At 36.2% G+C, this 15541-nt stretch overlaps 1 protein-coding gene across 3 annotated transcripts in view; it reads left to right on the plus strand.

Annotated features, from left to right (window-relative positions):
* The window catches only part of LOC149798521 (E3 ubiquitin-protein ligase TRIP12-like), a 165863-nt gene that overhangs the window by 90752 nt on the left and 59570 nt on the right, over window positions 1-15541 (plus strand). For all 3 annotated transcript variants that reach the window (XM_089957328.1, XM_089957327.1, XM_089957329.1), the window contains exons 23-27: window positions 3203-3278; window positions 3900-4009; window positions 8726-8914; window positions 13230-13337; window positions 14422-14514. In XM_089957328.1, coding sequence (XP_089813454.1) covers window positions 3203-3278; window positions 3900-4009; window positions 8726-8914; window positions 13230-13337; window positions 14422-14514 — 576 coding nt within the window. The remainder of the gene's footprint in view (window positions 1-3202; window positions 3279-3899; window positions 4010-8725; window positions 8915-13229; window positions 13338-14421; window positions 14515-15541) is intronic.

The raw sequence follows: 15541 nt of genomic DNA on the forward strand, positions 1-15541 counted from the left end.
ATGAGGCGAGATTTTTATTTGCTTATATATCCTTTCCCCCCCTTGCAACGTGCTTATAGTTGGGATGAATTATTATGATGGTAACACAATTCATTCTGCAACATTCTCATTTTCCTCAGACTCTGTGGTCAAGGTCATAGTAACAGAAAATCTGCATTCATTTTTGGGGGGAAGTTTGTTTCATTTACTTATATTTCCTAAACCTTGATGGCTTTTCTTTGTACTGAGGATGGATTACTATGACATTTAAACAGTTTATTAGTTTATCCTGTAACTTTTCACCTTGGGGTTAAGGCTGATCCATTTTTTATGGACTCGACATGAGGACCCTGGCCTGGTATGAATATGTCATCACCACATGCTCCCCATCTCTAAATACCACTCAAACACCCAGTGTCAAGAAATATATTGGGGGTACATTTTGTTTCAAGTTATGTTTTCTTTGTTAAATATTTATCTGACTCCTAAACAGTTTCTTTTGGAATATAATATTGTCACAGACTTCTCTCAGTATCACACCCTGGTTGGGGTCTTGTGATTGTATTTTGTTTCAAGATGTTGTTATCACTTACATTTCTATAACCTTTTTACTGATTCACTTCATATTTGGAATATAACATCATATACTCCCCTTCTCTCTGTACCACTCATGGTGGGGTCATGGGCTCAGGAAGTATAATGCTTCAAGACATTGTTAATTGAATATCAAAATTAGATTACTCAGATCTTTTTTCTGTACAATGTACTGCACTCCTGTGGACAAACATTAGTAAATGTATGAAAACTAGTATTGGTTATAAATAACAGTGCCTCTAACATGTTTGTAAACTGGAAATGTATTCAGTTTTGAGGAGGTAATGAGAAAGTACTTGTTTTCATTGATGACACAAATATCTAACAGAAAGAATTGTACACCACTCCCTGGATAACTCACCTGATAACTTGCAAACCCGCTTATTATGTGGGATCAGGCGTGGATCCCATTTTTTAAACCAGAAAATACCCCAAAAATTGGTCCACATTTGTTGAACTTGAAGGAAATCGTGATCAAAATTGGTAACAGAAACTTTGATGTATCTCTCGTTTTATCGTCGAAAACAGTTGATAGGACCTGGAAATTTTAATCAACACTATTTAATATCAAATTCAAAAATAGGTCATACAATGTTTTACATTTTCTTTCCAATCGACATTCCTTGTACACTGCAATTAACGATATGTAAGAATATTTCAGTCAATGAAAATGTCACTCATGCTGAGTGGAGGCAGTCCTTTAATAAATAAATACAAATTAAATAATTTTTTATCTATCAATTGAAATTTGTGTTCTAGTTCTATCTTTTAGTTTCTTTTAAGTGTAATCATCATAAATGCAATGTGTCCTCTTGTAATTAAACGTAAAATTCGTCAATCTACCGTAACAGCTATGAGAACCTAATTAAGTGCTGACCGTATTTTGATAACTGACTTCCAGGAGTATTTGTTGTATTGTTGCACTGAATCAAAAGCTGTTCTCCTTTGTATCATCATGTTAATTATGTCTTTTGAATCAAATAAAGGAGGTGGGATAAATGAAAAGTCAAAAGGCACGAAAATCCTACAAACTTAAAATTGGGTGAACTCACTTCATTTGATCAATCAAACACTTATAAATGTTATTGTGTATGTAACATAAACTACCTTAAATTAACCGACTCTTTCATAAATGTGATCAAAGAAAACAAGGCAGCCAAGTGAAACGAATACTTCGTAAAATAAAGAGCTTGATTTCACAGATACAGACCATTGTGGGCAAGCGAGTTTCAGAGAATTCTTGAACTGGCACTTAGAGATATCCTCAGGGATGGTAAGAAGTTTCATTATTAATTCCAATTAATTAATTCACGACATCAGTATTGTACTCATTGACCAATACAAAATTGAGTTTCAGCGATGACGATTGTCTCACGAAATGTCGCATGCTTTTTAAGAAAAGGAATCTTATTAGGTGGTGTATCAACAGCTTGTCTAGTTCCCTGCACTGTGGACTCCCAATTCGGCAGGGTAATATGAAACACCACTACATGAACCAGACTCAGCAAGAAAACAAAAAGCAGTGATATAATACACAGATTTTTTTCATGTACACGTGATGGTTGTTGAAACCAGTTTGAACGATCTTTCATATGTTGGACATTTTGAAAATAAATGTTATTTAAACAGAATAACTAACAACTTCATTAGAAAAAGCGTGTTATTAAAAATTATCATCAGTGTGATTGTAAAATGAGGATTCAGTCAATAAACAGCCCAGTACCCTAATGCCACTTCCTCCCCCTGCCACTCTCCCCCCCCCCCCAAAGGTTTTCACGATGTCAAAACAAATTTTTGGAGGTCCCTCGGTAAATCACGCCATGCTTATAGTGCGGTCTATGTTTGTAGAGCCTGTTGTGCGCGAGTTACCGAGGGAGAGGTGTATATTGAAATCTCTGGAACTAGGACATTCAAATTTTATAGAGATGGAACAGGTTATTCTTTAAATGTCTTACATAGTCATTCTTAACAGTGCTGGACACAGTCCATTGTTTTTTATGTGTCTGTATATATTTGTACATAAGAGATATCTTTGATCTTTATGTTTAAAACTATATCTACATTTTAATTTAGATGTATGAACTATACAATCAGAAAAAGACTTCCTTTTTTATTGGGGACACATTTTGGATCAAGTTTTTCACCACTTGCACACATAGTTCATTTTTATTATGCTCTCAATCTCACCATATTTTTAGAGGAGATATCTACTGTTTCTAAAGTCTGCCCAACCCCTAGAATCCTGTTCCATTAGATGGTATCAATTTAAAGAAAGAGTTTAGTCATATTTTACTACCTTTGATTGACTTGGTACTATAACCAGTGTCTGGTCCTGTAGCCGTGTTGTAGGAGGCAGTGGAAGCTGATGCTTTGTTTGTGACAGGTTCTTGATTGTTCTTTTTTAGGCATGCAAAAACACTGTTTGTAGGAACCCCAAAATCTTTGTGCAAAAATTACAGGACAGAAACTAATTATGATGAAATTACAGACAATGCAGTAATTTTCAGATTGGCATCACTCAAAATATAATTCTTTATGCAACAAAATGGCAAGCCTCTTCTGTATTTATGTAATACAACAATAAACGTTTTTATTTTCTTGAGTAACTTACAAATATTGTTCTTTCTAGGATTCTAGTTTGAAGCCGATGCCAGGCCCCATGCAGAACAACAAAGATAAGATCAAGATTTGGATCAAAGTTCAGGGTCAGTTTTATCTTTTAATTTGTTTAACCAACTGTTATTTCATAAAAGGATGATTATTCTCGCTGGTTATTATTGGAAATATAGTGATATCATTGATCTATTTGTTTGCACATTAGTTTGGCTACCCTTATGTCAGTAACTCTTTCCTCCGTTACATCTAAAGTACTGTTTTTCTAACAGTAATAGCATGTAAAGGTTAACATGGCAACAGTTGCTACTGGGATGTGTGCAGCAGGTGCTGGTTTAGGATTTGCAGGAGCACCTTCAGGACATGTCATCTCTCTCGAATTTAATGGTTTAGTGCAACTGCAATTGGGGTTTTGTGATTAGAGATTTCAAAGAAAACTAAACATAAACAAAGGTTTTGAAACATGATATGTTAATGACATTTGCCATTGATACTAAAAATGTGTGAATTCACAAAATTATCATAACTGAATCAGTTTTAAATATTAATGCAGTGTATAGACTTGGTACTTAGAGTTCAAAAGCATTTATGTACCATTTGGATGGGTATAGATTGTTGGGTTTCTTCTGTAAAACTGATCAGTATTTGACAGTAAATTGTGCATACCATGTTTACATGTATGTACTAAGTTTTATACATTGACCATTTTTCAGCTACCCGCTTCATAGATGAATATTTCAAGACAGAGAACCAGTTTGGCAGTCACCCTGCATTGAGCACACTGAATCGGCTGTGCAGTGCTGTCAATGATCTCAGTATTGAGGTAATGTTACTATTTTCACAAAGTTCTTCAGCAGTAATGACCACTTAAATAGATTAAATAAAATGTTATTTTGTTTAGCATTCCAGACTTGTGATCAGAATGGTGTTGGTTTGAATCCTACCATGGCTTCAGCTTTGTTCTGCTACCCTGGTTGGTTCTTGGGCAAGGTACATTACTCCAAATGTCGTAGTACTAAATCACAACATGAAACTCTAAAACAACCAACCATTTGTTTCGTACCAACTTTGATGGATTTAAAGTTTGCTATAAACCATGAATTTAATCCAAATTACAATGATTCCTCTGTGAAGACAAACTGTTCTTTACTATCGTAAGTAATACTTATTCCTGTGTGAAGGCAAACTCTCCATCCCTATTAGAAATAACAATTCTTCTCCATTGAAAACAAACTCTCGATCTCTATCATGAGTGACACTTATTACTATTTGAAGTTAATCCATATCAGAAGTAAAACCTATTCCTATGTGAAGGCAAACTCTCCATCCCTGTCAGAAGTAAAACCTATTCCTATGTGAAGGCAAACTCTCCATCCCTGTCAGAAGTAAAACCTATTCCTATGTGAAGGCAAACTCTCCATCCCTGTCAGAAGTAAAACCTATTCCTATGTGAAGGCAAACTCTCCATCTGTATCAGAAGTAAAACCTATTCCTATGTGAAGGCAAACTCTCCATCCCTATCAGAAGTAAAACCTATTCCTATGTGAAGGCAAACTCTCCATCAATATCAGAAGTAAAACCTATTCCTATGTGAAGGCAAACTCTCCATCCCTATCAGAAGTAAAACCTATTCCTATGTGAAGGCAAACTCTCCATCCCTATCAGAAGTAAAACCTATTCCTATGTGAAGGCAAACTCTCCATCCCTATCAGAAGTAAAACCTATTCCTATGTGAAGGCAAACTCTCCATCAATATCAGAAGTAAAACCTATTCCTATGTGAAGGCAAACTCTCCATCTGTATCAGAAGTGAAACCTATTCCTATGTGAAGGCAAACTCTCCATCCCTATCAGAAGTAAAACCTATTCCTATGTGAAGGCAAACTCTCCATCCCTATCAGAAGTAAAACCTATTCCTGTGTGAAGACAAACTCTCCATCCATATCAGAAGTAAAACCTATTCCTGTGTGAAGACAAACTCTCCATCCATATCAGAAGTAAAACCTATTCCTGTGTGAGGCAAACTCTCCATCCCTATCAGAAGTAAAACCTATTCCTATGTGAAGGCAAACTCTCCATCCATATCAGAAGTAAAACCTATTCCTATGTGAAGGCAAACTCTCCATCAATATCAGAAGTAAAACCTATTCCTATGTGAAGGCAAACTCTCCATCCCTATCAGAAGTAAAACCTATTCCTATGTGAAGGCAAACTCTCCATCAATATCAGAAGTAAAACGTATTCCTGTGTGAAGACAAACTCTCCATCCATATCAGAAGTCAAACCTATTCCTGTGTGAAGGCAAACTCTCCATCCCTGTCAGAAGTAAAACCTATTCCTATGTGAAGGCAAACTCTCCATCCCTGTCAGAAGTAAAACCTATTCCTGTGTGAGGCAAACTCTCCATCCCTATCAGAAGTAAAACCTATTCCTATGTGAAGGCAAACTCTCCATCCCTATCAGAAGTAAAACCTATTCCTGTGTGAAGGCAAACTCTCCATCCCTGTCAGAAGTAAAACCTATTCCTGTGTGAGGCAAACTCTCCATCCCTGTCAGAAGTAAAACCTATTCCTATGTGAAGGCAAACTCTCCATCCCTGTCAGCAGTAAAACCTATTCCTATGTGAAGGCAAACTCTCCATCCCTGTCAGAAGTAAAACCTATTTCTATGTGAAGGCAAACTCTCCATCCCTGTCAGAAGTAAAACCTATTCCTATGTGAAGGCAAACTCTCCATCTGTATCAGAAGTAAAACCTATTCCTATGTGAAGGCAAACTCTCCATCCCTATCAGAAGTAAAACCTATTCCTATGTGAAGCAAACTCTCCATCAATATCAGAAGTAAAACCTATTCCTATGTGAAGGCAAACTCTCCATCCCTATCAGAAGTAAAACCTATTCCTATGTGAAGGCAAACTCTCCATCAATATCAGAAGTAAAACCTATTCCTATGTGAAGGCAAACTCTCCATCCCTATCAGAAGTAAAACCTATTCCTATGTGAAGGCAAACTCTCCATCAATATCAGAAGTAAAACCTATTCCTATGTGAAGGCAAACTCTCCATCCCTATCAGAAGTAAAACCTATTCCTATGTGAAGGCAAACTCTCCATCCCTATCAGAAGTAAAACCTATTCCTATGTGAAGGCAAACTCTCCATCTGTATCAGAAGTAAAACCTATTCCTGTGTGAAGACAAACTCTCCATCCATATCAGAAGTAAAACCTATTCCTGTGTGAAGGCAAACTCTCCATCCCTATCAGAAGTAAAACCTATTCCTATGTGAAGGCAAACTCTCCATCCCTATCAGAAGTAAAACCTATTCCTATGTGAAGGCAAACTCTCCATCTGTATCAGAAGTAAAACCTATTCCTATGTGAAGGCAAACTCTCCATCCCTATCAGAAGTAAAACCTGTTCCTGTGTGAAGACAAACTCTCCATCCAGATCAGAAGTAAAACCTATTCCTGTGTGAAGACAAACTCTCCATCCATATCAGAAGTAAAACCTATTCCTGTGTGAGGCAACTCTCCATCCCTATCAGAAGTAAAACCTATTCCTATGTGAAGGCAAACTCTCCATCCATATCAGAAGTAAAACCTATTCCTATGTGAAGGCAAACTCTCCATCAATATCAGAAGTAAAACCTATTCCTATGTGAAGGCAAACTCTCCATCCCTATCAGAAGTAAAACCTATTCCTATGTGAAGGCAAACTCTCCATCCCTATCAGAAGTAAAACGTATTCCTGTGTGAAGACAAACTCTCCATCCATATCAGAAGTAAAACCTATTCCTGTGTGAAGGCAAACTCTCCATCCCTGTCAGAAGTAAAACCTATTCCTATGTGAAGGCAAACTCTCCATCCCTGTCAGAAGTAAAACCTATTCCTGTGTGAGGCAAACTCTCCATCCCTATCAGAAGTAAAACCTATTCCTATGTGAAGGCAAACTCTCCATCCCTATCAGAAGTAAAACCTATTCCTGTGTGAAGGCAAACTCTCCATCCCTGTCAGAAGTAAAACCTATTCCTGTGTGAGGCAAACTCTCCATCCCTATCAGAAGTAAAACCTATTCCTATGTGAAGGCAAACTCTCCATCTCTATCAGAAGTAAAACCTATTCCTATGTGAAGGCAAACTCTCCATCCCTGTCAGAAGTAAAACCTATTCCTATGTGAAGGCAAACTCTCCATCCCTATCAGAAGCATAGCCATGAATTAAAACCAAGGAAAAACTACTCCTTTGGGAAGACCCCCCCCCCCATCCCTACAAAGAAGAGAATGTTTTGTTTTTAGATATTTAACTTGTCCCACCTACATTTAACTTGTCCCACCTACATTTTAACTTGTCCCAAAATTGCAATATCTCGCTAGATTCAATGAGATGTATCCATTTTTAATCCATAAAAAAATCAAAATGAAATAGCCATATTTATAGCTTCAGAGGGTTTAATGTTTTGTTATTGTAGAAGAATCTTTATAAACTATTTGCTTTGATACTTCAGTACTTCAGCAGTAACCAGTACTTCCAGCGGTAAGAATGGAAAGGAAGTTACTTTCCCTAAAGTCTTCTTTCAGGACTTAATCAATTGACAGAACAACATCTCATGCACGGAATTTGTTTTTTTTATTAGTACAAAGTTTTACACCATTCCTTTGGAGTGAACACAGCATTTTTTTTGTTAAGGAGTTCCATTGTTCTTTTTTTTTAAATTTCATCACATGTTGAAATTGATCTGCTGTATAATCAATTTTAAAAATTGAAGATTTGTTACTGTCATTTTATCTGTTCATAAAAGAAACATTTATTTTTGGAAAGTGCATTTCATTAATTTTATTGCATTGACTCATAGGATTGAAATTATAAGGGGATTCACTTACATGTATATGGGTTGAGTAAACACAAGACGGCAAGGCCATTAAAATACTGCTAATTATTCATACCGGATTGGTTTTTGAAGTGTTTGCTGATAATTTCTTTAGTATCATAGTATGTAACTAAATAAATATTCACTATGCACGGAGGACATAAATGGCCAAATAAAAGTAGAGAAAATGACTAAAGTATGAAAATCTATGCTTTTTATAATAGGCAAACAGCATTTATGAAATTACCGTAAATAAGACATAGCTGGAAATACTTTAGGCCCTGTGTCACCTTTAGAGAACAAGAAATATGTGTCGTGTAGCCTGTTTTTGAGCATATCCGCCATGTATTGTTACACTGGCAGACATGAAACTTTGTATCACAAGGTGACTGGTTCTAGGTCTTAATAAGTGTTGAATTAGGCTGTGACCTAAAGAACCAAAACTGCATGTGATATTTACGTATAGTCCAGAGATTCAGTGAAAATTTAGGTATGCAGGAGAAATAAGATAATATTTTGAATCTAAAGTCTTTTTACTCAGGATTAAATGAAATGGAATTTTGCCATAGTTCAAAGTAAAGATTCTGTTAGACATTTCACTTAATATATAGCATACTTTTTACTTGTAAATTGTTACATAGCTAACGATGTTGTTTTTTTTTCTTTGACACTTTTACAGATTGAGGACCGTAGACTTGAAAAACTAAAAATAATAGCAGATATAATGAAAGAGAGTGATGTGTCTCCATTTGAAATTATACACAGTGGACTTGTAAAAAAACTACTCCAGTTTCTGACATGGACAGTAGGCTTGATCCCCAGAGATGTCCGTATTCGTCAGTTTCTCCACGTCTTCCTCAACTGTCCTGTGAGTATATTTAAATTTATTAGCCGTACTTTAGCAGCCTTCCCATTATCAACTGGCTGCCAGCTAAATTATTGTTGAGAAGAGAGTTTTTGTAGTCGATATTGAGAGTACCATAGTCAATATAATAGTATATTGTTATAGTCCTGGTTAAAAGTACTAGTTAGTATAACAGTATATTGTTATAGTCAAGATTGAAAGCACTAGTCAGTATAACAATATTATGTTATAGTCAAGATTGTAAGCACTGTAGTCAGTAGAACAGTATATTGTTGTCAAGATTGAAAGCACTGTAGTCAGTAGAACAGTATATTGTTGAGTCAAGATTGAAAGCACTGTAGTCAGTAGAACAGTATATTGTTGAGTCAAGATTGAAAGCACTGTAGTCAGGAGAACAGTTTATTATTATTGTCAAGATTGAAAGCACTGTTGTCAGTAGAACAGTTTATTGTTAAGATTGAAAGCACTGTAATCAATAGAATAGTTTATTGTAGTCAAGATTGAAAGCACTGTAGTCAATACAACAGTTTATTGTAGTCAAGATTGAAAGCACTATAGTCAGTATAACAATATTATGTTATAGTCAAGATTGAAAGCACTGTAGTCAGTAGAACAATTTATTGTTAAGATTGAAAGCACTGTAATCAATAGAATAGTTTATTGTAGTTGAGATTGAAAGCACTGTAATCAGTAGAGCAGTTTATTGTCAAGATTGAAAGCACTGTAGTCAATAGAACAGTATATTGTTATAGTCAAGATTGAAAGCACTGTAGTCAGTATAACAGTATAGTTATAGCCAAGATTGAAAACACTGCAGTGTGTATAACATTATGTTGTAGTCTTGAAAAGCTCTTTAGTTTTGGTGGTTATCTTAAAATATGAGGTTTACACCAAAAGGTACTGGGAAAATGCTTGAAATTGATCCATATTCTGTAATAAGTGCTTGAATTTAAAAACAAGTGCATTTCACTGGAAAAGTTATTGTTTTGATATAAATATCAAGAAAATTAAAGATTAATTAAAAATGTTAAAAACCTGTTTTTCTGCCTAGAATTAGATTCCATGTGGGATCATTACCATCAGCTTGCATACTGATGACAATACTTGAAAATAAAGTCTAAAACTATTATGTTTCTAGCCTTGTGACACTTCAGACAAGTAGAAAACAATGTATAGATTACAATATTATTGTTTTTTTAAAACTTAAAATAGATGTAGAAATACCACAGTACTAGCAACAAGTACAAAATAGCCATCTCTGCTGAAAATATGCATTTGACCTGAGCTCAAATGACCCCACCATCTGCCTGACTAGGAACCTGTAGAACTAAATTAATCTCAGCTAGATCAATGAGTAAATGTTCTTGACCTCTTAGCAAGAACTAAAAGTATTAATAGTACTAGACCAAAAGAGCCTATGGGATGGTGTGTCATTTGCCATCCATCGTCCGTCCAGTAAAACAAGTTTGTTATCGCTACGCTAAACTGCATGGAAGATTGCCACAACACTTTACACACACACACACACACAGACACACACATTACTCACATGGTCAGACTAGTCCAAAATAAAAATGGCTTTGGCCAGACATCAAATATGGCCACCACTGTGGCTATCTTGAAAAATCTTATTGCTAGTCCTGAATGGATGGTCATATCAGTATAGTGTGTTCACTATAAGACTTCTTAATGGATGGTCATATCAGTATAGTGTGTTCACTATAAGACTTACTATGGATGGTCATATCAGTATAGTGTATTCACTATAAGACTCCTGAATGGATGGTCATATCAGTATAGTGTGTGTTCACTATAAGACTCCTGAATGGATGGTCATAACAGTATAGTGTGTTCACTATACTCCTGAATGGATGGTCATATCAGTATAGTGTGTTCACTATAAGACTCCTGAATGGATGGTCATATCAGTATAGTGTGTTCTTTATAAGACTTCTTATGATACCTGGTTGGTCCTAAATGAATCCTTAGGCTTGGCCAATGTGGAAAGGTTGCAAGTAGCTTTCTGTGGGTCAGTTTTTACCCGGGTTTTCATTGGTTTTTCCTCCACCAGTTATACTGGCCACAATGTATAGCCTTTCATGTACTAAAAAATGACATTAAGCCCAAAAACCATCATCCCTAAATGAAAATGGTGCTGATCTGTCTGCAGTATGGCTGTCATAATGGCCCTCTTGCAACTCATAATGTGCCACTAGGCACATCCTTCATAGGATGCCCAGCAGTGGCTCAGTTCACTAGAACCCAGTTTATTCAACAGTCTAACCAACACTTGCTGCACTTCCTGTATATGACATCCAGTTTATACAGGCACTCTTATGGATCAATCTAACCTGCATAGTGCCACTTGGCACTTCCTGTGTATGATGTCCAGCTTGGTGCCTCAGCATCCAAGAGATGCCACTTCACTTCTCACGCTGTTGCAATTTAAAAGGGAGAATATATTTACCGACAGCTTGGAAATAACAGTATTTGATTTCAAAGGTTCTGCAAGTATAGTAAGCCACCATCCTCAACATTCTTCTCCAGGTAGCACATGAGGCATCAGATTCACTAACCAAAGACAGCAAAAAGTTGCTTTGTAAGTTCCCTCCTCATTATTAGATCTGACTATGACACACAATGACTCAGCTTTACAGACATGGATTGAAGTTTTCTGCCTGCTGCCACTGAAGTTCTCTCCTCCTTCGTTTACCAGAATTACTTGGTCTATAGTTATGGCATCAGTTGATTATTGACTAAAGGAAGAATCTACTTTCAATTGTTTCCATAGTGACATTTAGGGCAGCTTATATCGTCAGTTATAAGACATGTGGTTTCTGGAGTGACTCGGTACCACTTTCAACAAACCTTCTCATTTATCCAAGAATCCCTCAGCTACAAACAACACTTTTCATGATTATTAGAATTTTCCCTTGCTCAGGGCATGAGTATATTATATATCATAGAGTTCGAAATTTTTGGCAATATCACATGGCCTTTATCAGCAACTGCTGTTGATCATGTGACTTATAATAGTCACATGATATGAGGAGTCTGATGTAGATGGGTAGTAATTCAAGCCCCACATCCCTGTTTGGTGTCAGCCTCTGCTGTCGTATTTCATTTGCCTCTTTTCACCACTTTTTTCCATTTGATGATGTTTATGATTGGGAATGACAGAATCTACACCAGTCACCTTTTATCACATAACCATTTAGTTTAAATGATGTAATGTGATAACTTATTAGTCACTTTGGCATCAAAAGTTCACTGTCCTTGATTTTCAGTAGAAGACATTAAGTGAATGTACACAACTATACAGTGGTTATATGTGAAGTCTGTTAGAGCCACCTAAGGTGATCATGATGGATAATGTAGAAATGATGTAGTAGAAAATTCTAATGATATAACACAAATAGATGCCAGTATCAGGAAACATTGACAGTGGGAATAGCTGGACAAAGCAAGTTGATAATTTCAGTGATTGTACCTTCAACATATATTACCAAGTAACCTACCAGCAGAGGAGGTAGGGGCAGTAATGTTAGAATTACAACTTGATTGTGTCAGATTAGGGATTGTCAGCAAAACCTACGGAAGAAAACAAGATATCAGAATCACCATCTGCAGGAATCTTCAGTTTGTTATAGTGGTCAATACAGAAGAAAAACTTTTGTCTTTTTTCAACTTGTACTTCCTTAATTCAGCATAATATTTCTACCTACAAAGTTAAAGTGAGTATTAAGTATTCGTTAATGTCTTGTATCCATTTGTTGTAATTTGTGGAAAATACGTATAATGAAAACTGTCAATAAAAGGCAACATGTTATGTTGGAATAGCCCAAAATGTAGGTTTGGGGCATTGCCTCTGGAGGACTGTGTAGTCCATTTCCAATGCTTTTGCAATTTGTTTTATCAAAAATATGGATGATTTGTGAGGGAAAGTTAAGTTTATGGTCATTGTTTTAACCAGGAATGTTAAAGGAATTCAAGGTTCAGTAATTGAAAGCATGGATACAACATTTATTCTCACTTTACTTTGATCATTACTGAGGGTGTATGTAAAGGCTGGTAGGAAGATGTTTGATTGTATTGAAGCTTATTGCTTTTAATGAATGTCTTCCATCCCAGAAGGGCTGCCTGAATAATTGATACTAGAAATCCTGATAAGCATGCTCATGGTATCTCCGGTGTACAGGTAGCAAAAGTAAAGCTTAATGCACAAGAAGTTGGAAACATTTTAATCAAGCCCTTTTCCAAATATTAATCTGGCAAGATTCATAAATAATATACACTGCCATATTTTGTGTACTTGCAGGCTCCAGATGTGATGTATTTGAAAGAAATGAATGTAAATGTTGACCAACCTCTGGCTATGTCAGCCCTGGTTAACAAGCTGATGGGCTGTCTACATCAGCTGGAACAGGTAAGAGCATTAACAGTCACATGTGTTCATTATTAATTCATACAACCTTTACACTTCCTGGAGAGAGTTTAATTAGATTTTATTGAGCAATTTGAATTTCCTGTAGAGCACACAACAACACTAACTCGGCAATGAGAGTACAGTATATTGTCCACAGCATTTTTAGAAAAAGTTGGGAAACATAGTGTCAACATTTCCATCAATCAGTCTGTCCATCACAACACTTTTGTTTCTGCTGTGTAACTTTAAAGAAGTTTTAGATTAAAGAATGGAACTTGGTATAGTTGTACATCATTATTAGAAGCTGTTATATAAGTCATGGGGGTTCTATCTCCAAGGTCAAAGTTTCAGTTTACTGTTTTCAGTTCTACGTTACCCGTTCCTGTTTGCCGTATCATTTTAAAAGCTGTCTGAGATTATGGGATGAGACTACATATGCATAGGGGGATGGTTATTTTTAAGGTCATAGTTGTGGTTCAGTATTTTCAATTCCGCATCACTATTTCCTGTTGACTCTAGAGCTGTCGGAGATTATGGGATGAAACTTGGTATAATTTAACATCATCATAACTGGGTGTACTGCATACTACATTGGGATGTTATCTTCATGGTGAAAGTTATAACACAGTATTTTACATTTTCCATTTAGCTTTTCCTTCCACTTTGCAATTTTATAGCCTTTTTGAGATTAAGAGATGACCTCACAATTGTAAGCAATGGGGGAGGGGCAACATTTCACTGAATTTGTTTGTCCAGAATCTTGATTGTATTTATTGAGATATAACATTATCCACATGTTGGAGATGTCAGCTGAATTTACCCTTTTGCCTTCCAAGCCACTTTAAAATTTTACATTCCATTACTTAGTACTCCGTATACAGCAAGTCATCTTCTCCAGACATTGGCTTTTACTTCAGCTGTCACAGTCAAGCAGCCTGTGTACTAGAGCAACCAAATGAAAACAAAGATCTTTTATTATAAGTTTTTCTTACTGAATGCATCCTAAGGTTTATATCTCCAGACTACAAATACATTTACTTCAAACTATCTGCATCAAAGCATGGGTTGTTTTTTTTTATTTCAGTTTCAAGTCAAGGTTCATGACTTACCAGGTGGAAATACTTCCAGTGGCAGGGGATCTAATGCTCTCAAGTTCTTCAACACACATCAGCTCAAGGTATCAATGAGAATTGAAACTTAACACAAGCTTTCTTACACTAGATCATAAATTTATTGCTAGGCCAACTCAGGGCTGTTCCAGTACAACATACCTGAGACCCAGGGAAGGCACTTTTTAATCTGACTTGCCCATAGATGCAATTTAGAATTTTCTTGTCATTTTGGTGTGAACTCTTCGAAATCAATGTTGTTGTTGTTGTTGTGGGGTTTAATGCCATTTTTCAGCACACGATAGGCTATGCATGTCGGCAGGTATTAATGGTGGAGGAATAACCCAAGAAAACCCCGGGAAGCTACTGGCAAGCTTTCTCACATACCCACATTAGCCGAATCCAAGACTCGAACCCATGCAGACAGAGGTGAGATGGCAATGATCTATAACTGAGTGTGCTTTCGGTCTCTCGGGGTCACGAAATCAATGTACCCTAGCATATAGTTTTAAAAAACTGCCTTCCCTGGGTACCATATTTGTTTAAATGGAACAGCCCTCAGCAATCCCATGCTAATTGTAGATGAAATAATTTGAAAAGGGCTTGGGTGGAAGGAGCTTATTCTACCAAATAGTTATAAAATGTTTTAATTTATGATTGGGATAGACTTGTCATTAAAACCTTGATAGGTTTAATTTGAAAATAAGATACTAAGTACAGACTTTATAGACTTTCATTTTTAGTAATTTGTTTTCAAGGACAAATAAGCATGTTCCATTTTATACCACAGAATTATAGAGATGGAAATAAATTGCATTTATTGAAGTAAAAAAATTTTTTAAACTGTTGCATAGCTGCCAACCCTCACGAATTTGGTGTGAATTTCACGACTTTTTCAGCGATTCACAAATTCCGTAAGATAAAAATTTACGAATTTTCCGATCCTCAGTTATTTTAAATCTTTAATAAAATAACCGATTTCCCGTTAAGCGCTAGTCATGATATTCGCAGTTGCCGAAACGGTCCGGTACCGCTGGTCACGATATTAGTAGATCTACAGCCGATTAGTACAGTTGGCCCGGTCGCAAGCATTTT

Source organism: Sinohyriopsis cumingii, chromosome 5 (assembly GCF_028554795.1).
Source record: "Sinohyriopsis cumingii isolate HCF-2022 chromosome 5, ASM2855479v2, whole genome shotgun sequence".
Taxonomy (NCBI): domain Eukaryota; kingdom Metazoa; phylum Mollusca; class Bivalvia; order Unionida; family Unionidae; genus Sinohyriopsis; species Sinohyriopsis cumingii.